At 37.9% G+C, this 23,928-nt stretch overlaps 1 protein-coding gene across 1 annotated transcript in view; it reads right to left on the bottom strand.

Annotated features, from left to right (window-relative positions):
• The window catches only part of TRPS1 (transcriptional repressor GATA binding 1), a 213,080-nt gene that overhangs the window by 136,469 nt on the left and 52,683 nt on the right, over positions 1-23,928 (bottom strand). Inside the window, exons 4-5 of the mRNA XM_058832589.1 lie at positions 19,429-20,558; positions 11,080-11,683 (exon numbers count right to left, since the gene is read on the bottom strand). Coding sequence (XP_058688572.1) covers positions 11,080-11,683; positions 19,429-20,558 — 1,734 coding nt within the window. The remainder of the gene's footprint in view (positions 1-11,079; positions 11,684-19,428; positions 20,559-23,928) is intronic.

Genomic DNA, 23,928 nt, shown 5'->3' on the forward strand with positions numbered 1-23,928 from the left:
GTGCTTAGAAAATTTAATTTGTTTGCCAGGGACCAACAGAACTAGCACAGATAAAATATTTCTCAACTCAGTGTTTTTAAAAATGTTCTTTCCTTCCAACAGTGATGCACCTGGGGGACTGGGGTCCAAAATGGTTTATGCTTCACCTCTTAAGGAGGGTATCACTAAGAAAGCCCTCAAATGATTTTAGCAGTGATTAAGGTTTCACTCCAAACTATATGCTCATTGTAATAATCCATTTCAGGAAAAGCTTTGTCTAGGGGTCTACACCAATGCCAGCTTGGGGCAGTGAAGTTGAATGCAACACCTCTCCTGAGATGCACAACTTTTGTCATGAGGATTAATTAAAATGTGAGAAGTCATTAATACCAAGAAACTGAGGGTCCAGGTTTAACAGACATCAATTGACATCTTAATTTTTTGAAGTCCCTGCATCACACATGATCATTATTATAGATAGCCACTGCAAAGACATCTATCCTTCAACCCTTTAGGTTGCTATTAGAAGGCAAAGGCAAATCAATTACGTGATGATTAAGACCACAGTCTTAAAGGCATGAAAGGTATATTTAAAATTTCTGCTACTCAGAACATAATTTTCTGTAATGGGAAAATCACTAAAGTTGTAATGCTCTTTAAAATATTAATATTTTTACTTTAAAAATATTAATATTTGTCCTATAAACCATTTTGCTAAATAATTACAGAAATTTTGTTTTCAGTCAAAAACTTTTTTTCGCTCTTAACTTAAATAATCTATTTTTCTAAATTTAATTCTGATTTTTAACCTAATTTAAAATTAGTAAACATACACATGTATGCACACAAACATACGTAGGTGCCAAGATATTTACAAGCCTTGAAGCCTACAAGATTTTAATCATGTTTTCCATTAACTCTCCCCACCCCTAAAGGCCTGCATAAAATAGTTTATGAGAATCTTAAACAGAAAGAAATATTTAAGTTTGTTGCACACCTCAGTCAAATATAAATGGGTTTCAGGAATATACTAACAAGTACTGTGCCATCAGTGGTGAGCTTTATGGATGTTTTGTCTTCTTCATCAGCTGCAGTGAGTAATGTCAAAATAATCACCACAGGATGAGTCCATCACTGAATTGTGAAGAAAATATTTTTTCTCAAGAAACAAGTTGACTAAATTTATTCTGCACAATGCAAACTTTTAAACAGGTCTGGAATACATCCATGTTGGGTTGGAAGAGGAACTGCCATGAAACATTGAAAAAATATAAAATACAGCCCAGTATTTTCTAACTCAAAAGCATAAATCCATGAACATTAAAGTAGTTACTATCAGAAAAAAAAACAAAAAAACAACCTCATAAATATGTAAAGATATTATTCTCCATATGTCTTATAAAGGGGATAATAGTGGTATATTAAGGTTTGCTTTGATTTGTAAGCTTTCACCTTGTGGAGTTTGCCCTACAGCCTTTTAGTCATGTACTGACTGGAGAAGAGAGAGCTTTGAAGTGCCCAACTTCCAGTGAAGTTACTAACATTTTTTAATAAGTCTTAAGAGGTCTGTGTGTGATTTACTGTAATTTCAGAACAAGCTCAGAAATTCACCCTAACTTGGAAAGAAAGGGAGAGTCATTTGAGCATATTATCACTGTTAGGGCAAGGGGGGGAAGAGAGGCATGAAAATAATCTGGAACGTGATCAAGTCAAATTCAAAATACTGTGTATATAAATGTTATTACTGAGAAGTTTAAGGGCAATGAGACAGTTTTGTATAGATGAGGTTTTTTTGGGTTTTTTTGCAACCAGTAAATATAGTTTAAGTGATTCACAGCCAATTTTTATAATTGCAATGAAGCAGCTGTGATCAAACTCTATTTGTAGAATCATAATAAATTTGCCCCCCATCTACTAAAATTAGTTCTAAGCATCCAAAATTCCCATTTGAACATCTGACTGAACAAAACAGGCATTGCTCCATGCCAAAAACTGGAGGAAATAGACCTAAAATATGCCATTTTCTCACCAGAAATTGTAGGCTCCCAGAATAACATGTGAATTAAAACTCATTTCAAGCTTGTTTGCACTGCTCCTCATTCCCATTCATAGCAAATTTCTTGACAAACATTCTGATTATTTCTCTTTTTTCCTCACTTTTTTAAATTTAAACACAATTTTCAAATCACAGACAGTCTTGCAAGGAGAAACAGCTGATAGTACAACCCATCTGAAAACAGAGAGGGTGGAATTTTACTCTCAGTAAGAGCTGGAGGCAACTTACATGATTAAAGACTGCACTGTAAGCCATCGTTTGAAAAGACTTCTTCCCTTAAGTGAAAATATGCAGTTTGCTACCATACACATCAGAGACACATAAACCAGAATGAGGTCAAACTCAACCAAGAAATGCAAATGTCTCGCTCCAAAATTCCTGCTTTAGCTTTTTTTTCCTCCTCCCCAAGGATGAAGGAAAGAATAAAAATTTTAATAAAATTGAAATTAAAATTAAAATCTGCTTTTTTCAGTTTTCCTTTTTCATTGGTACTCTTGAAAGTGTTTGCATCATCACACTCAGAAGATATCCACCAATACTGATGCAGGATGCCTATGAATCAGACTCTTCTTGCTTTGACAATCATAGTACCATTGCACAATAGAGTTTAACACGTCTCTCTTCACTCTTGCCCTTTTAGATGGGAAATTCCCGTTTTACAGACAGAATTGGGAAACGAAGGTCTAGAGCAGCCAAGAAATCATAGGAAATTAACCATCTAACTAGGACAAACATGATTCACCAACCTTTGATTTGAAAAATCTCAGGCAGACCAGGGATACAGAAACTCAGCAAAGATTTCCAAGGCTGTTCACAAGCTGCCTGCAATGCTGCACAACCTGGGTGCCACCACCCCATTTGTTTCAGAAACATAATATTGTATACAATGCAAAAAAATACATTCATCTTTAGGCTAAAAAATATATCCTATCTGAGCTCTAAATAATGTTAATATGCAACAAGAATACATGTATCTATGGATTTATATTACATACACATGATTATATCACTACAACAAAGACTGTAAGATTTTCTAAAACATATATATGCTACTAAAAAAATGTTTAGAAAAACATCAGTAAGAACCACTTATCCCCTATAAAGCCTCATTTTAAAAACAGAACTTGATAGAAGAAGTAAATTAATTACATTAAGCAGGAAATTGTTCACTAAATCAATTGGGCTACATTAGAGACCTGAAAATTAAGACTAGTTCCAAGGTGACCATATGCATACTCTGAGGAGCGCCAAGGTAACAAAAGACATTCCAGAAAATCTTTTTCCTTTCTTACACACACACATACACATATGTATATGTATATTTCTGTTTCAGCACACATTTGTACATCTAACAACTATTTTCCATTGTTGTTCTTTTTACCTGGCTGTATTATCAGCCCTAGATACACCCATGACAAAAATCACAGCACGTATGTGCATTGTTTATTCATAAATCTCTTTATAAATCCTTACCGTTTAAAATTCGTTCAGCTGTGGATAGCATCTGGATTTCTTCAAATCAATTATAATTACAATGCTCCCTTCTTAGTCCAATAAATTAAACATTTATTTGCTGTCTATCATAAGATCCCTCCTCTAAAAGAGTGTATTTATTATGTCTTTTAATACATATAGAGGATCATCTGAAATTCAGTACAGACAGTAACTCTGCATTTCCAAATGCTAGAGGTATCTTCACATGGATTTTCACTGTTCAGCTCCATGGCACTTCAGGCAAAAATAGAATTATGTACAATCCTTGCCTGCATTCAGCTGTGAAATTTAATTTTCCATTGAAAATCTACATGTTAGCAGCAAGTTCTGTCCTCAAGCATGAATGTGTGCTCCTTATTGGATCCAGTTTGGCGAAGATTATCCTTAGTTTCTAAATACAATTGAAGCTTCCATTTCACTTCAGGTACACAATCTATTGCTAAGTACTATTGCCAGTACAGAATAATAACAGTGCTGTATAATGGTTATAGTTGCACTTAACTTTTCAAAACTTTGGTAAAGCTCAACCAATTCTTTAATTTAGTCATCATGCAAGAAGCTGCATTTACCTACTTCCCAATTTAAACAAGGCTCCCTACTGACAGTTCTCTGAACTGTTTAGACTGGAGGGAGCTGCTGCTGCACTCTTTGCCTTCGCAGCGCCCACAGCTGCGCCCCACGCACGGCTGCTTCGCCCAACCTGCAGCCAGTATCAGCACAATTTAAAACGAAAAAGAACCATCAGGAATGTATTTGAAGATGGTAAAAACAGTATTTGGTAACCATATCAGCCATACCTACGAGAAAGACAGTGCCTCGCTGCATGTGCCCGGTTCTGGCTGCGGGTCTGGGCTGATCCGGGCTGAGCCGGCCCGGAGAGCTACGAGCCCCAGCCCAGGGAGAAGAGGCCTGGCTTGACCTGCCCCTCGCTGAGGGCTCCTGTTCGGGCTGGGGAACAGTGCCAGGGGCCCCCTCTGTGCCCAGACATCCAGGCCAGAGCAGCGGGGGCTGGCAGGGAGCAGTGTGCCCAGGAACCAAGGATGCTCCCACCCTCGTGCCGAGTCCGATCCTGCCCTTCCCCAGGGCAGGGACGGCACAGAGCAGCTGCCGCACGCACCAGGCTCTCTTCAGCCAGCAAACCAAGCCCAGGTGCAGGCATGTGGCATCCAGGTCAAAACAGACCCTTCTCACTCTCACCTACGGCAGGACACCAACACCAGAACAGAGAGAGCAAAAGAGAGGTCTTCCGACCTGAACTAGGAAGGGGCATATAAAATTGAGCTAATTTAATGTGACACTGCTTGTCAATCTGTTTTGGCCCCTCTGCTCAATGCAAGAAAGCACTCTTTTGTTCTCATCTGCATTACGATCTCATCTATCCAAATGCAGCAGCTTGTTTTAAATCAAGAATTATCTCGGTTCTCCCTGCTTGAATCATTGTTATTGATCATAGCAACTTCAATAAACCCTTTTGCTTACCCAGTTGCCTGGGGGCCCGTACCCATCTCCCCAGCCCTCTGTTCCACATACTGATTCACCTTTTCATCAAGGATTTTGACGTAGCTGCTGCCCTTTTGCATTATTACCATGCCCCACCCAAATAATGATTTTATCACTTAATTCTCCACTTAATTATCTTCCAGACCACATTTCGTAAAAGAAATAGAAAAAGAAAAAAAAAAAAAAAAAAAAGAAAAAAAAAGAAATAAACCCTATGCTCTGCCGGGTGGGTAAACATGGATGAGGTGGGGTTGTCTCACCACATGACAGACACACCCCACACAAAAACCAGAAACATGCCTTTCATTGGGCAGGTTAACATTTTTCTAAAAGTTACTTTCTAGTCCTATCTGATCACTGTCAGGATGAGTAATGCAAAACATTCAATTTCTTGTGGGTTTGGTTCCAGTAGTTACTAAAAGCAGCCAAGTACATGTTTGTTTCTAAACTACTTGAAAACCTTCAGAAAGTTACTTTAGCTTCATTCCTGAGCCCTTCACCAGCACAGGGATTTTACCCACCTCGGTTTTACACAGTAAACACAAAGCTTCAAAACTATTTATCTTCAAGTACTAACTTTATTTTCTCATTTTCCTTGTTGGAGGATTCTTGCTATTTTCCAGGATGTAGTTAAATGTAAAAAAAGTAGCCCACTGACTCCCCAGGCAGAGACTTGTGGAAACAGGTGCCTTTAAAAAAAAAAAATGTAAGACTTTGTAAGCTCTCTGACCTGCCAGAGCTCTGTGCATTAGTAACACACAGTGCCTGCTGAGTTCCCCTCAGCTAATTAGAGGACCCGTATGGCAATGAATGGCCTTGACTATAAATACTTCCTGAAAGATCTCTAACAGAGTCAGAGGAAATGGGAAAAAAATGAGATGCAGCTACAGAGAAACTATTTCAGATGTTTCTTGTTTAAAGGGCTGTTTTTTCTTTCCTGAAGTTGCTTAGGGATGACATGCAGTAATCCAAGACCTACACCAACTTAAATATAAGAAGTGTGATACAATTATATGCATTGAATTTAATTCTGTAGATATACTATTAAGATGCTGCTATGAGAAGGTGGTTGGACGTGGGATTCAATGCCAAAGAACACAAAAACTTCCATCTGTCACCCTGGAGGGACCACTGAAAAAGCACTCTGTATGCTTGAACCTTCTCATGCTGCTTCTTGTGCTCCCACTAAAGGCAGCAGCAGCAGTATTTCTACCAGAACCAGAGAGGCAGGTTTTACCTCAAATGTATGTTATCCTTCTGGCCAAGAATTGTATGTGCTTAGAGAAGTCTTTTGGAAATCACAAAGGATAGCTCAGCATTTCCACTGCTTTGCAGCTATTTGGCATGCAGCTCTGTGGATAACAGGAGTCAGTACCTTATAATAGGAGAAATGAGGATTTGCCACTAGGGATTGTGTCTGATATTTACCACACCAATATTAAATCAATTATAAGTAGATTCAATACTTACATACCAATTGCTTATTTTTAAATTAGCTCTGCCAATCACCCACATAGGAGAATGCAAAACAGGGAGAGAGGAAATATTTTTTTCTAATTTCCTATCTCCCCCAAATTTAAAGCTGTATGACCAGCTTTAGCCAGAACACCATATGAAACACCACAAGTGCAAATATCACAGGCAAAAAGAAAACAACTCTTCTCAAAGTAAATGAAAACTTTTTTAAAATGCTGTGATTTCCTGTAGTGTGTAAATAGTCTGATCATTATGGTGCAAAATAATCTCAGTTTAATACAAGAGTCGATTTTATCCTTTGCACCATATAAAAAGCTCATAGCAAAGGTTAACATAGCCACAGTTATATATTTAATGTTAAGGCCAGCAGTATGCCTTTGGTAAAAATCCACAGTACCTCTGCAATAATGTGACAATCTCTCTCCCTTTTGTGTTGTGTACCAACACAAATCCCTCCACAAACTATGATTAATACACAAAGTAATCTTGCTGTCTGCGGGTCCATGTGACCCCACAGGAGAGACACACTGACCTGTGTAATTACTCCATCTCTGTAGGCTAAAATACAACGTCTATACCAGTATCTTTAGGTTGGCTAACTAGGCCTGTGTATAGGTCTGAAGGCTCAGGCCACAATTCCCCATTTTGTGGAAAACTTTCTTCTGCAGTGTTCATACAGACCAAAACAGGACACTTCATTTAAAATCAGTTTAGCAAAAAGTTCCTGCTGTCCAAGATCTGCACTGTCAAAGCATTAAACAATCTGCCTGGCCTGGAGTCTGCTGGCTGCCAATGTGCTACCCAAAAAAAGGAACATTTTTGCATCTCAATAGACCTTCCAGTATCAACAAATCTTTAAACTAGAAAATCAGCTACTCTTAGGAAGAGCAGAAATAATGTCCACATTGTACCATGCTGAGGTACATTTTTGGCAATTCCCATTTGCAAAACATACTGATTCACTGTAAGTACAGCTGCTGGAAATATTTTAATAAGAAAAATAAATTAAAGCTACTCACAGAAGTGTACCAAGCCCCTGAGAAAGATTCTGTTACACACAGACACACACAGCTTGGAAGCATTCTCAGGGATAAAGGTGCATCCACTGCACATGTGTATTTGCATCGTCTCCAGCTCCCGAAAGCTGTCCCGAAGCAATTCAGTCTTTTAGATTGTAAAAATGAAAGAAATCTTACCCCAGTGCCTCACACAAACAATCTACTGTAGCACAGAGTCTGGGGAAGGACCATGGCCACCATGTACAGAAGGAATGCAAGAAACAGGATATAAATGGCTTAGACAACATCCAAAGCTGAAAATTACTTCAAGGAATTTCCAAAAATTAATTCTCCTGTAAGCATTAATAAGTTCTGTGGGCTATGGTATATTTTCACCCCTTCTCCAGTTGATTTGTATTATCTCTGATATTTTACCAAAATGCTAATCACTTTAAACTTGTAGTATCAACCTGTATCTATCTGAAAAAAATATGAAAAGCCTAATCTCCACTTTGCCTTCCCCCCATCATCAAGAAAGTAAAAAATTAAAAGCACATGGTATTGCTGCTACTGTCAAATCATTACAAATAATTTTCAATAAGGACAAAACACTTTATAAGTTCTGAAGATCCAGTACAACCAAAGGGACACATTAGGAATTTTCTTTTTCAGTTCATTTCTCAGTGTTTATTCACTGAGTAATCGCAAATTTTTGGCTTCCTCTGTGTCAATCTTCAGGGGGAAAAAAATGAAGGTGTCCACAGTGATTTTATTATAGGTTTTGTTTCCTAGTCACCAGTCGTCCTTGGATACAGTGTTTTGCATAAGCATTCATTATATGATACTAGAAGGATGTATTGAGTTAACACTTTGCTTTCAGAGAGGACCAACTTTTAGACAGCATTAGCTACTCCTACTAGCTATTTCAAATTAGAAAAATAAATGTAGCCAAAAGTAGATAATAACAAGAGATTTGCTTAACAACACAGCACTTTTGTTGTTTTTTTTTTATTCCAAAGGATTACAAAAATTAGCTTTTTCAATAATGGACAGTAAATTCTTTTCTGAAGAATTTTTATTTCTCTCTGAGCCATCTTAGCTTCCAGGCATACATATCTGTATGTTCTAAGTTCCCAATGGTCAAGCTAACCATCACTTTGTCTTCTTATTTATGGCTCAACTACTGCATCCCATAATTATGTCTGCAGAAAACTAAATCAAGAGCAAATTAAAGGAGTTGGGCTTCTATGATCTTTCTCACAGACGGAAAAGAAGAAGGAACTAATATCACTCATGGAATCACACTCCTGCATCTCCTATCCTTCAGATCACCCCTTACCTTCAAGAAGTTTCAATTCTCATTTAGTTTTCTCTATCCATCAATCATGATGCAATATGTAAGATTAGGGACTCTGTTCAGCAGATGAAAAAAGTTAATCTACTTTCCCCCACTTTTTAAAAAAATATTTCAAGCTGACCAAAACAACTTGCCCAATTTTCAAAGAAAAGTAAAAATTCAAATTTTATCACTAGTAAAAAGACACAGACAAACAACTCCTTGGCACAATAGAGTTCAAAGAGTGTGGCAGCTAAAGATGTGCACAAAAGTAACTTCTATTTGAAGGATATTGATATGGTTTTATCAGTCACTATAAACATGATCTGCTAATAAATCATTATAAAAAGTAGGGTTGTACACACTTTAAAATGCAAGGAACTAATTTATGCATTGTTAATACACAAAAGTAGAACTTTTTTTTCTTTTCAAAAAAGTATGGATAATACAGGTTTTTCATACCCAGAAATGATCAAAGTATTTCCAAACTGAAAAAAATAAAATAAAACATATATATAGAAGTGGTTTTGCATAAAGACTTTAAAAAAGCATCTGAAGTCATTTTTAAAAAGGGCATAAGAAGTAGCCAGCATACAGTTTCCCATTCTATATTCAGCAGTGGCTAAAACAGGTAATATAATGGCCTCATTCTACTGTTTACTAAGATTTTAGGTCCTGCTACCAACCAAATTAAGGCCTTTATAGAGCTGATTCTGCATACTACCATGTCTCTTTGCAGATTTTTGTTTGGTTTTCTTTCATCCTCTGGCAGTCAAAAAAATAAATGAAAATATTTGAAAAATTGAAGATGAATGAAAATAATTTGTATTCTGATAAACCACAGACTAAATGGCTCCTCTGGTTAATCTGTCTGCACATGGGTAAGAACCAGTACAAGAGCTGAAGTGGGATGTAACTAACATCTTATGTACAGCAGGAATTCCACTGTTGCACGGGTTTATGTATGTATTTTAATACATATTTCCTAATGGAGGAGAGAAATATAATCCTGTCATCCACAGTGAGCACACATCCAGATTAGCAATAAGGAACCATCATACTGCAACTGCTTCGCATACAATTTAAAATCTAAGAACAAGAACTGAGGCACAAAAGTTTGTGGTCCCCCTAAACTGCATGCAGGGTATAAATTACAGACACTCTATTTTATAACTGCAATATTTTTAAGACCACTGACTTCATTTAAAACAGTTAAGACTTCTCTATCTGCAGAGACAGATATACCTGTGTATAATCTTAGCAGACCATAGCATAAAACATTTACCTTCCTTTTTACATGTTACTCATGACATGTTACACTAATTGATGGTATAGTTATAAATGCTGTTATAAAAGACAAAAAAAGAAACCAGCTGATCACTTCCATTCTAGTGAGCTTTGTCTGCAGACTGACTGCTCCTGTGGCAAGTTTCTATAAATTCAGATACAGAGCAGCTCATGAAAACATGTGACGACTTCAGAAGAAAAGCATTTATATCTCTCCCTGTTCAGCTCCTCAGAATGTGAGATTTTTTTCTAAGCTCAGTTTTCTCTACAGTGGGAGAAACACGTCTTGATGGAAGGAAAAGTTCCTTGTATAGAGATTCTTTCATTTTTTTAAAAAATAGGAATTATTTGGTGTGACAAATATTTGCCTTATCACTTGAGATCCTTCCTTTTCTTTTTTTCTTTGTCTTTTACTTCCAAGACAACTAGAAAAGTGTCAAAATTGATATATAATTATGTTGCTGCACCAAAAAAAAGGTTACTTTTTATTAATATTTAACTCACATTTCATATTCTTAGCTATACAGTAATATGAAATCCTGCTTAAGTGCGAACTGTCACACCACCACAAAATTTAAGAGGCGATTAGTTGTTTTAGTGTTACAGATGTGCAGCCTTCTGGGGTTCTAAACCTCCCTTCTTCAAATGCATCACCAACCTGCACAATTAGCAGGAATGATTAAACAAAATTCAATCAGAGCTAAATAGCAAAAGCTGAAGCTTACTAATACTCCATCAATATATACATCATTTTATGTGAACACTTTGGAAAATTTACCTGCCAGTTTGGCTCTAAAAATTTGAGTCTCTCCTCGACTTTTTTTTTTGGTTTCCATGCCCTAAAAGAACTACAACCACGTTACTCCAGACCTGAAGAGATCATTTGTACAGCCAATTAAACATAACATACTTGCAATCATAAAAAGCAAGAGAAGTAAAGAAAAGTTTCCTACCCGTAATAAGGACTGGGATTCGTCTTTTGCCTTGCCATCCCCGGATCCAGAGTAGGGCTGGGTGAGCTGCCCGGCTTTCTCTGCTGCTCCGGCTGGGACACCCTGCAGGAAACCCTTGCTCTCCACTGCCAAGCCATAAATGGGCCTTGCAAGATGGGCAGCTTCTACATTTGGACTATCCCTTAAAGGCTTTGGCTGCTCTTGGCCAACAGACACGGGGGTCAGTAAACCTAGACTGGTCTGTGTGTATGATGGGCTCCCCCTCAAAATGTCTGTTCCTCTCCAGGTCACATTGCGAAGATCATCACTGGGACTGTCAGTCCAGCCTTTCTCCTTGAGCACTTCCTTATCTTCTATCTTTTCCCTCTTCACTATGCTGTCAGATATGGGCTCCCCTATTTTGGGGTCTGGATTAATCAGACTGTAGACCTTAAGGTCAATTTTTGGCTCTTCCTTGATAGACGAAACGCCATGACTGTCCTCCCCGTTGGCTGTAGTGATGTCCATCTCCTGACAGTGCACAGTGTTGAAGTGCTCCAGTAGTGACTGAGTGTCAACAGCTGTGAAGCTGCACTGACGGCATTTGTAGCAGTTGTGTACTCGCCTGGAAGAAAACAAGAAGCACATTAACATGAGAGTCACCCCTTGGCCTCCCCTCTCACAGTGATTTTAAGATTAAGAAAATAAATCAAATTTACAGTATAACCCTCTCTAAATAAAGCAAGCAGGTTTACTTTGGTGTCCTATACGACGGGGTAAAAATACTGCTGATTTTTCCCCGCATGCCTTGCCATGGCCTCCTATCGTTCTTTCACACTCCATGGCATTATTCTAAATTTCGTAAAATTTTCACTGGGATTTTGTGTTTTACCTCTTCAGTTTGCTGCAATATACTTTCACTTTTTGCTGCAGCACAAACACTAAAAAAATATATTTTTCAACCAATATCAAATAGAAGAGGACAGTTCTCTTGTTAATTAAAAAACCACTTTATATAATATATATCTATGTTAGAAAGTTAAAAAGTTTTAAGAAGTCCTTTACTTTCCACCAATTCCATATAGTTTTCCTTGACAAAGATGATTTTGAATGGTGCTCTGGTTAGCTTATAGATAAGAATACACCAAAGGACAGAAGATTGTACACAGGAGACAGCACTGCTTGGTTCTCTATGGACATTTTAACACAACTTAAAAAGATGCTGCTTTAAAGATAAAGCACAATAGCTGGCTGTGACACTACAAACTGCGTTTCCTGTCAAATATAGAAATTCTTGGGTAGGAGCTGTGGAACAGAGTGGAATAACACGCCTTCCTGTTTTTACTCTAAAAGCCTATAAAAAGTACTGCATTACTAAATTATGTAAAGCATATGTTGCTACATGAGAACAACACGTTACTCACTGTATCTATCATAGGAACAGAACACTGTTTATGAGTTCTCTAACACCATTATGAATAGTTGTTCATAGCACAGGAGCGGTCAGAGCCTTCCATCAGGCTCCGGATCCCGCTGCGCCCGGCATCCTACCAACGCAGAGCAAAATGTCATCCCTGCCCTGCAAAATGTACAGAACTCTATGAGAGCTTCTCCCTACAGACACACTCACACATCCACACCCCAGGCATTCCGAGTCACAACAGTGTCTTTAGCCAAACTAAAAAAATGAGCCTTTCACTATCCACACAGGACAAAACTTGTATGAGAAATCTGTTACTGCCCTGACTCCAATTGTTAGAATTAATTCTTTCAAGGCCAAATCTTTGTCTCGGTGAAGTTGATGGCAAAACTCCCATTGACTTCAGTAAAAGCAGGATTTGGCTCTTGGTGCATCTGTAGAATTGGAATGATACACAAAATGTCCCTTTTAGACTATGATAGTTTAAAAGGGACAACTTGCCAAACTTACTAAACCCCCTCGCCTTCCTTCTCTCCTTTTGTTGGAAAAACAAACCATATGTTATTTACATTGTCTGATTTTCTTGCAGTTGTGTCAGCGCACAGACATGAGTACACATTCAGATTCATGCCTTTCAGCCCTTGTGCAATATCAGTTTTCTTTCTCTCATGTTCCGTATTTATATTCATTTTAAGGGACTAGATGGTCTTGTTCCATTATGCAGAAAATAGATTCAGTTATTCTCCACAATGCCTTATGGCAACAAAACATACTTATGGGAGAGCAAGTCGTGGGTTAAAATCCTGTTCTGGCCATGTTCCTTTGCCTTCATTCTACAATTGTGTTTTATTAAAATCAGCTTGTCTCTCAAAGCGACACTAATATATTCTCTCTTGCAACTTAATTCTTTTCTAAACCAAGCTTAATTCTCTTCTGAACAAGAAAAAAAAAAAAAAAAAAAGCGTGCTATCTGATCAAAACCATTTTATAAATACAAAAAGCCAAGTTATAAAAAGGGTCAGCCCTGTAAAGGTGGGATACCATCAGAGAAGTCCAAGTTAGACAGGGGCTAGTTATCTTAAAAGCCAAGTTAAACAAGACACCATTTGGGGCTAATGGCTCAACCACATACACTCCCCATGTGAAAGTTTATCAATCCTTTGGGACACTACTTAGCCCTAAGTGTCTCTTGTTTAACTTGGCTATTTCAATAGCTAACCCCCTTCCTAACTTGGCTCTCATCTATAGACATCACACCTCCAAACAGCTGATCTTTTTCTGCCTAACTTGTCTTTTTTTTTTTATTTTTCCATTCCACACTGGCTGAATGTTTTTGATCAGGAGCCATATACACCACACTTCTGAGGACACAAATAAATGCTGAATATTAGATGCAGTTGTAACCACATGGCTGAAGCCCAGTTAAAATCACCCTTATTACATTAAAGGTTTGTTAATTTAAATTATTTCTAATTGGTTCAAAGACAATCATATAAGCATTCTTTCATTCCTCTATCAGACTATGATAAGCATTGTGATATGGAAAACATGAAGACATACTTCAGTAGCTAGTAACCCAACAGGCTTTTTGTTTCAGAACCTACACTTTTCCAGTACACATTAAAAATCTGCCATCAACACTATAAATCTTCATACTTCACATGGGTTTGTCCTGTGTATTATTCTATCCCCAAGCTCCAAAATGTAAGTGAAAGTTTGGAACTGTCCAATATAAGTCATAGTCCCAAATAATAAAATAGTTACTATCATCAGCTATTAGAAAACTTTTGAAAGTTGGAAAATTATTCTTTCTCAGAACAAGGCATAAAAAGAAAATGTTTTCTTCTCAGTTTTCACTCCACCCTGACAGCAAGCAGGGAAACAAATTGGCAATGTTTGATTTCTCTTTTACTAGAAATTAAACTTACTCTATGTTTCTAAAAGCCCAAGTTATATCTAGAGTTGTGTACAAAGCTCCCCAAGGCTAAGCAACAAAATTTTAAAAATTCCAGTTTGCAAAGTACACAAGAAGCATTCCTGTGCATTACTTCAAAGTTACACTTAACAGCTATACCATCTGAAACTCTGAATTTGTCTGGTGCAATACTGTGTGCTGATATACAGATATTTCCTCTAAGAAGAGGAAAATCTTGGTAGAAAGTAATGTAAATGGAGAAGAAAGCAGCACTCTTCCTTCAAAAAAGTTGTTTATACAGCCCTCAAGAACACTAATAGCAGGCCCAAGCCATAAACTGGAAATCTCTGCAATATGGCATTGGGCTGGCAATGTCATCCCGTCCACTGAGGTCACTCAGCATTATTACTTGCACTACAAAAGAAAGAAAAGACCTGATTATTTGTGGACATTAAAACATTTATGGCCCAATCCCACGATTGAAAATCAAGAAATTCAGGCAAAACCTTTGCTGCATAGTTACATTCTAAGAACTTTAAAAACTCTTATCATTATTTGTACCAAAAAGTACTTGAATTGGGTGCTGTAAGATATAAGGATTTTCCCTTGCAAAATCTTGAAGTTGGAGAGACTACACAGTTGGAGTTTCTTACAGATTTAACATTCTTTATTTGAACTTCCTAACAGGCTGCAAGACTCTCAACACTAGCCAGTTGTTAATTAAGTCTTGTTGACATACTTCTAACTAGTCTGAAGTATTACAAAACACCATCCTCTACAAAACAAGTAATTTTTTTTTTTTTAATTACCTGAAGACAGTCCTAGGCTGTAGGGCATAGAAAATACTCTGGAAGAAGGTATGGCTGTCGTATCATTTCAATTTTTTCACATTTTATTTTAATTATAAATATCATAATCACTACCATTTCTCATGAAGAAACAGGTTTACAAGAAAGTTAACTTTTGGGATGGGTGCTGCACTCAAGCTTGTGGGGAGGGAAAATATTCAGAAGAAAAGACAGCAAGCAAAGCAAGCAAGAAAATTCAGTGTAGTGTTAGAATGGAGAGGAGACAGGGCAGAGTGGAGAGCAAGACTGAGATCAAAGGAGAGCAAAAGCCATTGGCATGAGCAAACAAGTTCAGAGCAGTGAATTAAGGTGTCAGGAGAATGGAAAAGGCCCTTATAGCTGCTGCTATTGTTCACTGAGTGAACGTTTCTTCTCTGCTGTAAAACTGGAAGCTGGTGGATCTCAATTTACATTTTCTCCCTGAGTTTCTTCTCTGGGGGAAGTGTCCCAAAGGTGCCAGATTTCCATAATCTGCACGTCTGAGACCCTGCTCTGGCTTTTTCTGCCTGAGAGTCTGAGGGTCAGTCCCCAACCCCCCCACTCCTGAGCTGCAGCCTGGGCGCTGGAAAGATGCAGGCCCCAAGCACCACTTTGTCTTTTGCTCCCCCCCTACCTCCTTTATCCTTGAGAGGTAAGGAATTATTTAATTAACTTGAAATTAATTTCTAAAGAGAACCTTACATAACTTCTGTCATCCACATTTCAAAATAATCTATTAGAAAAATTATTCTACACCATTGCCAGAGCTTTCATTTCATTTGAGTCTTTACATTTTCATATTATATTTTGTAGTTTAAAAATCACTATCCTACTTTGTTTTTAAAAAGTTTAGAGGATTTTTCAGCGTAGCACTTCAAATTATAACTAGCACTGATCAAATGATTTCTATCAAATAAGGTTTTACATGAAAAAATCTGTATTTTGCAAAATTGAAAAAATGCACTGTTTTCCCACGTCTTAGCAAAATTATAAGAAAAAAGGGGCACTTCTGCAAGAAGCTGCTTTGATTTAAAAAAAAAAAAATCAAAATTAATTATTTTGGAAGAAGCAGGAAAATAATCTCTAGACTAAGTGAAACAACATGCAAAATTTGCCCAAATACTCAGTTTGATTTTTATCTAAATTAAAAGTGCTGGCATCTTCTGGCTCATCAGAATACCAGACAGTTTTGAGAAAAAACTAAGCTTTGCAATTAACGTGAATAGTATCTGATTCCTCAGAGGTATAATGGAAAATGAGTAGTAGCAGAATTAGTGGAAAATGGAGGCCAATAAATCTTCTAGGGATTTATTTGAGTAAGCATATTTTAGTGAGGTTTAAATACAAGTAAACTCAAATGCAGTGTGATTCATTGACTTCAAATTTAACTGAACAGCTCTCAAATAATCATGTCAAGAAATACTCAATAGAGTGTTAAGTGTAAGTATACATTTCTGTAGAAAGAAAACTTGTAAAGAACTGCTTCTGCAAATTCTAACACTGTTGCAAATACATGTCTGCGAAGAAATAACATTGGGATATAAATAATTTTTTAGTTAGCAATACATAGTGAAATTGGAGATGTAGAGCCAAAAGGAAGCAAAATAAGTAATAAAACAAATTATGAATGTTGTTCAGAGATATGACCCAAAAATGAAAATAATGCAGACAAAAAATACATCAAAATATATAAGTAGCATCTAAAGCCAACTCCAGATTATCAGGGCTAAATCTAAATACATGAACAGCAGAACATTTTCTTCCACCACATTAATGTTTACTATTAGAATCCATTCAGCTCCTTATTATATAAATGAAGAGGTTTTAGAGACATGCGCATGTACAGCATTTTAAATGCATCAGATGTACATAATGTGCAGCATAAAAGCATTGAGACAAATTCTGATTAAGAAACAGAGAGGCACAGTTGGATGTGAGCTGACTACATTAGCATGTTTTTGTCTATCAACTATTTTACAGATGTACTATTTTACAGATGTTCTACTTTTTAAAACCTGAACTGTGCTCTATCTTTAGGTCCTAAAATGCAAAAAGGGAAAAAAAAACACGTATCTGATACATGCCAGACTTCTACTAAAAGAAAAAGGCCCAATAATAATAATAATAAAAATAAAAGTTATAATGCCTCAAAAGTATTAGTTTGATAGAGTGAAAACTAGGTTATACATAGAAAAACAATAAAACCTGCTGGTGTTTGCCATTACAGAGCATCTACCACAAACAACTAACATATGTGAATTCAAAAAAGATGCACAGTGGGGGAAAACAGCACCAGTACAAGCAGAAAAGAAACAAAATTCAAATTATCAAGGGGGAATTACAGGAGAAAGAGAAAGAAGTTAGCAGTTACAGGGACACCGTACCTTGCTTCACACTGTTCTCGGAGTACTGACTAATGTTATAGACAGGAGTTTACAGAGTACCTTGTTCAAGTGTTTTAAACAAAATAGCTTAATCTTAGAGAAACAATTTGAGACTAAATGCTTAAAGTGTATATCTTGATTTTCCAAAGTGCAGTTCCCTGTGACTACTGCCAGAACTGCAGGGTGCTGAGCCCCCTGAAGGAGCAGCCCCAACTACCCCATCTCAGACTTAGCACTTAATTTTTAAAGTCATGGCTTCTCCTTTCTTGGGAAAAAGGATCTTAGCTCGGCATGCTTGTTAAAACTTAAATTACCAGCTGCAGCAAAATAAAAGGTTGGATTCTTTCAGTAAAGGAGCCATTTCAATCTTCCAGTTATTTAACCACTAAAAAAAGATCATGCCATGCCCCAGCAGCGGACAAAGTGCTGCCTATGGAGTTCTACAGCATGGCTCAAAGCTGTTATAATAATGCTTGGAACTTAGATACCACTTTTCATCTTCAAAGCAGTTTACAAACATTAACTAATTAATCCACACAACATCCCTCAGGCCCACTTGGATCAAAAATGGGGAACTGCATGCTGGGACCTGAATCCTCTGTGGGCCCTAGCTCCAAATTAAAGATGAGCAATCTGCTTTTTTTTTTTTTTTCTTCTAAATAGACTCCTGATATATTGCCAATGCAGCCCTCTGTTGGGCAACATTTGGATGCCCCCAGCTTTAATCTCTATTAAAGTATCATGCCCCAGTCTGCCTTTGTTAATTTTGGATGTCTTGGAATCTATTAAACGTGGCACAGTTTCTTGAGCTTTTAACAAAGCTTTAGCTTTGAAAATGCATCTTCTTTTGTCTTCATTCTAGCTGGCTTCCACACAAAGATCTTTTAGATGAGATAGATACTGAAGTTTTCCGTTGTTGTTGACGCATTAGCCTTAACTATTAACATATTCAGCATGATTTTCTAATATTTAACATCGCTTTTGCAGTGGCACATAACTGTTGCTCTTTACAAACTCTAAGGGCCAGCTCCTCCTCTGATGCAAACTGGACTGCCAGTTTACAACAGCCCAGGAACTGACCCAAGAAGTTTAACAGGGAGTTGGCTGCTACTATGACATTGTGTCAGACTGAGTCAGGAGACTGGCTGCATCCACCTCCAAATAGGAACATTAGCATTTAAAATAAATAGAATGACACTTTAAACCAGCAACACGAAAATAAGCATCTGCAAAAGGATCTTGGGGAATGACATCAACAGACAAAAGAGTGTCTGCTCCCAGTGGGAAACGAACACCAAAACAGCAGTGGAATGCTCTTAAACTAATTATTACATTGCTGGACTTGGGAATGGAAAATACTACAAAAAGGTAGTACATTGAAGCACTGTTACGGAGCATAAAGGGTTCACAGTCTATCTTGGAAAGTGAAGCCATTTGTGTTCCCTGACTGAATGAAGAAGCCAACTTTCTCAGAAAAAGCCTAAACTAAAATAGTACCTATAGTACCTAAAAGATTCTGGGTGGAAAAATAGCTGACCAAACCTCAAATATGCTGAAACTTCAGCATCCGCACACAAATCCAAATTCCCCTCTCCTTTGCACAGGTTTAAATGTATAATTAAATCCTCTGACTTAGCTGGTGGTTTTCCAAAACAAAGTGGATGTTGGATTGGACTCCAGCTGTAAAGATTTATATCTATCCACATTCCTATTTTGATTTTCAGTTTCCTCAAATGTCTGAGGAATGGTGACATTTAATTAAGAAACTTCAGGGGGGCTGTTTGTTTGGGTTCAAATCATTAACCATTTGAAAATTCACTGTACCTGTAGTGTCGGGAAATCTCTTCTTCCACCTGGGTGGTAAAGTCACATTTGGTACATGAGTGTTCTTTGTTCTCCTTGAGCGTCAGCGGCCCCTCTGCCCCTGGCAGGGCGTTTGTTTCTGGTTTGACATCAGATGCTTGGCCTTCGTGTGCATTCTCGTAGTGGAGCAGGAGAACGTCCACGTCGGGAGTGGAGAATGAGCACTGATGGCACTGGTGTTTGACTCTAGAGCTTCCTGTCACCCCTGGAGACAGGTGCAAAAGCAAGAGAGCACAGTGGGAACAATTACTTTTTCTGCAAGCAAATGGGTAAGTAATTTCTCCAAGGTGCTTTTCTGGGCTGCAGAGGCCTCGGGGACAGAACTGACAGTGCTTAATGGTACATTTATGAATGTTGTGTAGCTGCTGATAGTGACGGAGAAGTGGGCCCACCACTATTACATCTGGGCCATGGCTCTTTGAGTACCTAAAGTCACAAAACTGACAGTTGTAGCTTGTCACCATGCTGTCCTCTGCTCCTTTGCTACTCAAGTCTTTCTTTTTTGCCACACTCGCACCCTTTTCTGTCTTTGTCACTAACTCCCCATCTGCATTTTTGGCTAGATCATTCTGGTTAATGACAGATCCCCTAGAAAGCTTATCATTCAGATCTGGGTGAAGGCTTCCTGCCTGGCCTCCCCCATGCTGTTTGCTGTAATGTTCTAATAGTTTCAAAGAGCTGGACGATTCACAGCTGAAACTGCAAAATTTACACCAGTAGTAACTGGTTGTATCGGTACCATTTTGTCTAGAGGAATCTATTGGCTTGATGGGCACCGAATATCCAACTGGCGTATCATCTCCTGCTTTTACAGTGATTCTGTCTTGCCACTTCCCCAAGTCTCCAGAATCACATGGTCGAAGAGTAGGACTGGATTTATTGGAGGTTTTCTCTGAAGTTTTACCAGTATCAGAGGAGGGAAGGGCTGCTTTCATTTTGTTTGGGTGAGTCTGTAAGAAGTGTTGCTCTAGTTCAGTGGAGGAGTTGCCCATGTAGGTGAAATTGCAGAATTTGCAGCGGAAGTACTTGGTGTTGCCTTGGCAATCTGGAGTTTTCCGCCCAATTCCAATGAAGGTTCCACCTAAAGTGACCTGTGAATAAAGAATAAGATCATTTTATCTCCACTGTATATTTGTTCAACTAGCAAGGAGTGGAAAGAGGGGAAAGAGAAATAGAAAGCAACTGATTCATAAGCCTCTTTTATTAATCATTGTCACCATTTTCATTTGTATTATGTTAGATATCATGCATATACCCTCACATCTTTAACATTAGTTAATGAATATTTTTAAATGTTTCTCATATCTGAATATATATTCCATATGAATAACAAATATCTTGATTTGCAGAGACTGAGGCATACGTGCACATGATGATCTTAGTGCTGATAGGACTGTTCCTTCCTTCACTATATCATTAAATAATGTCATTGATAGAAGATCTAATAATCAGTTTCCGTAGCTCTGAACCCTTCGAAAGCAGACTTTCCTGGGAGTCTATACCAGCTATGGAAGAAAAAAAAATGACCCTCAGTCTTTTGACTTGGACGCTTTAATCATATTTTTGCTTTACAATCAAAGAGAATTGCTTTCTAAATTCAAGCAAGCAAAAATTAAATTTCAAGTTACAAATTCAGTTGGCTCTGTTGAGAGTATGACCAATTCTTACAAAGATCATTCTTACATGAGTACCCAGTGTCCACCAGGATGCCTTTTCACAGAGCCATAGTGGCCGATGTCTCAAACAAAAGGCAGTTTTCTCAAGGATTACTCACTGCAGACATTCTCTAAGGAAATCTTCTGTTCCTCTCATGCAGAGAGCTCAATTTAGTCGAACAAGGATGGAAAAACTACAGTAGAAAAATGGCATGTGGCAAAGAAAACTACCACACCCAAGTCCATGACATCACTAATTACACACACAAAAAAATAAGGTAGGTCTGCTTCACTGTTCTCATGATGTCTGAGCAAAATGCTCTGCAGGAAGGGAAGAAGGCTTCCAGGGCTGATGTTATTAAAGCCCGTGTTCTCACAGCAAGGCAGGCCTGCCCTTCCCAGGAGTGCACCACACCTGCCCCTGACATCAGGGGGAGATTTGCTGCTCCTGTACAACTGGTTTGAAGGCCAAAGAAAGAGGCTCTCGACAAAAATGGTCACCATTGCACAGATTCTTTTCCTGAGTCACAAATAGTGTACAGCATCCAGAAGATAATTCCCAAAATCCACAGACAGCGACTCCATTGCCATCATGTCTACAGTCTACACCACATGGTGTAGACATGGATGGAAGCTCCCTTGTGACATATTCTCAGTTTTTACACCCAGGAAATGTCTTACAGGGAATATAAAATTCCAAAAGCTTGCAGGGTTTTATTTTCATCCTCCGATCCAGTAAGTGTATTACTACATTTCTGCAGGTTTCAGTTTCAGTGTATTAGGCAAACGGTGTAATTATTTTTCTTCTCCTCAACAGCTATGCCATGAAGATAACGTGACCACTGCTCATTCAGTATCACACCAAATGGAAAGACTCAGATATAGAGAGAGCATGAAATGTAAACATTTTTAAATGTATATAATATAAATGTCTTTTAGCCATTTACTTCAGAGAATGAAATGCTGTCCTTTGTATTTCATCAGAACTGAATATGTATAGTGAGGCAATGAGTTACTAAACTATGATATAATGAGCTATTGCTATCCAGCCTCAAATCCTTTTTTCTGTTTGTTTTTTTCCTTAAGGAAGCAAAATCCCCATGCACTGGTTAAAACTTTTCTTTAAATAAACTGAAAATGGTTTCTGTTTGTTTAGGAAACATATCTCATTAGGCAATGGTGAGTCAGGGAGCCAAATCATTAGGACTTAGCTGTAATAACATTTTCACTTTTAACTGGAGCTCCACATTCTGCTACCAAATTATGAACTTGGTTTTGAAGATGTTCTTTGCAAGAGGGATGTTTAACAGGTCTTCTGTAGTGCAGGAGTTACTTCCTTTTATTTATTTTTTAGCAAGCAAGCATTGGAGACAAAGCCATTCTCACCCTGATCCAATTGACAACAGTGGGGTCTGGGCCTGTTTTCCAGTATCTGGCACTTTAGGTGTCCATCAACTGCATTATTTCAATGTTCAAACTCAGCGGTGTAAAAGGACAAAGAAAGCACTAATGGAATTGCAGTAAACAGAAAATAACAGCAGTTCGCTGCATGATTACCTAAGTTGCAAGATGATCTGGTTTCATTCATTTAATTAGATATATGTCTGTTCTATGCATGCACAGAAAACTGACCAAAATGCTTTACCCTAAGTGGCTCTAATAGGTAAATACACTCATCACTCTCAGCTGTCCGACCACAGAGTTACAGATAACAAACCTATTTTGCAGACACTCTGTGGACACCAGTTAAAACAAACTCTGAGTGACAATAATCCCGGCTGCTATTCATTACTAATTACTTTTATTTCAGAACATTGGTAAAACATATTAATAATAGCATTGTCTACAGTGGACTGTAAATCACATCATTTCTGTAACTTGTGCTAATCCTGCTTAGTGGTCTACATAGCAAGTTTGTGTTCCATGCTAACACACCCTTCTCTGCATCACAAGTGGATAAAGTACAACTCAATATTCCCACAGTGCCTGTGTTAAGTTCTTGTAATGCGGGAGATACATACAATCTTTACACCACTCAAATGTAATTGATTACCAGTTATTGGTTTGGCATTTCCCTGAATATCTGCCACAATTCAAAATAATTCATTGCATCAGACCATGTATGCGGAAAGTAATTCAGGGTCATCTTAATGTTAATATTACATTCAAAAGCCTCTTTTCATACATAACAAAGACTACTGAAAAGCTCCATGAGGGTCATCACTCAAAGAAAACTACAGAAACTGGTTTCCATGCAAAGAGGTTGGGAAAAGCACTTGAAGTGACAGTATAAGCTGAATCTGTTTCAGCTTTCAGCCAGCCACATTTGGAAGAAACCCACATATTTGCAGAACTGTTTGGATTCCCGCACTTTGATCAAATCTTGGCTTGATTTTCATATTTTTCAGTTATATGTTGTCTCTCTATGCACAGGCACTAAACTTTTTCACTGGTGATGTAATTGTCCTTCACCTTCTGCTCTCTCTGATCTGGCCCACAAAGAGGAAAAGAAAATGAGAAGGAGAAAGTGGAAGATGGATGGATGGATGGATGGATGGATGGATGGATGGATGGATGGACAGATGACCAATAACAGATAGACAGATAGATAGATAGATAGATAGATAGATAGATAGATAGATAGATAGATATTGAGGTATACATACCATAGAAATCAACACCCACATTTCTGTGGGTTGGTATCAGAAGCGATAGATACTTGTATTTACTCCCTTATTTCATTCTGATCCAAACAAAACTTAATTTCCTGCTCTGCTCTAGCACAGTTACATATCCTTAAGTAGAC

Source organism: Poecile atricapillus, chromosome 2, assembly GCF_030490865.1.
Source record: "Poecile atricapillus isolate bPoeAtr1 chromosome 2, bPoeAtr1.hap1, whole genome shotgun sequence".
Taxonomy (NCBI): domain Eukaryota; kingdom Metazoa; phylum Chordata; class Aves; order Passeriformes; family Paridae; genus Poecile; species Poecile atricapillus.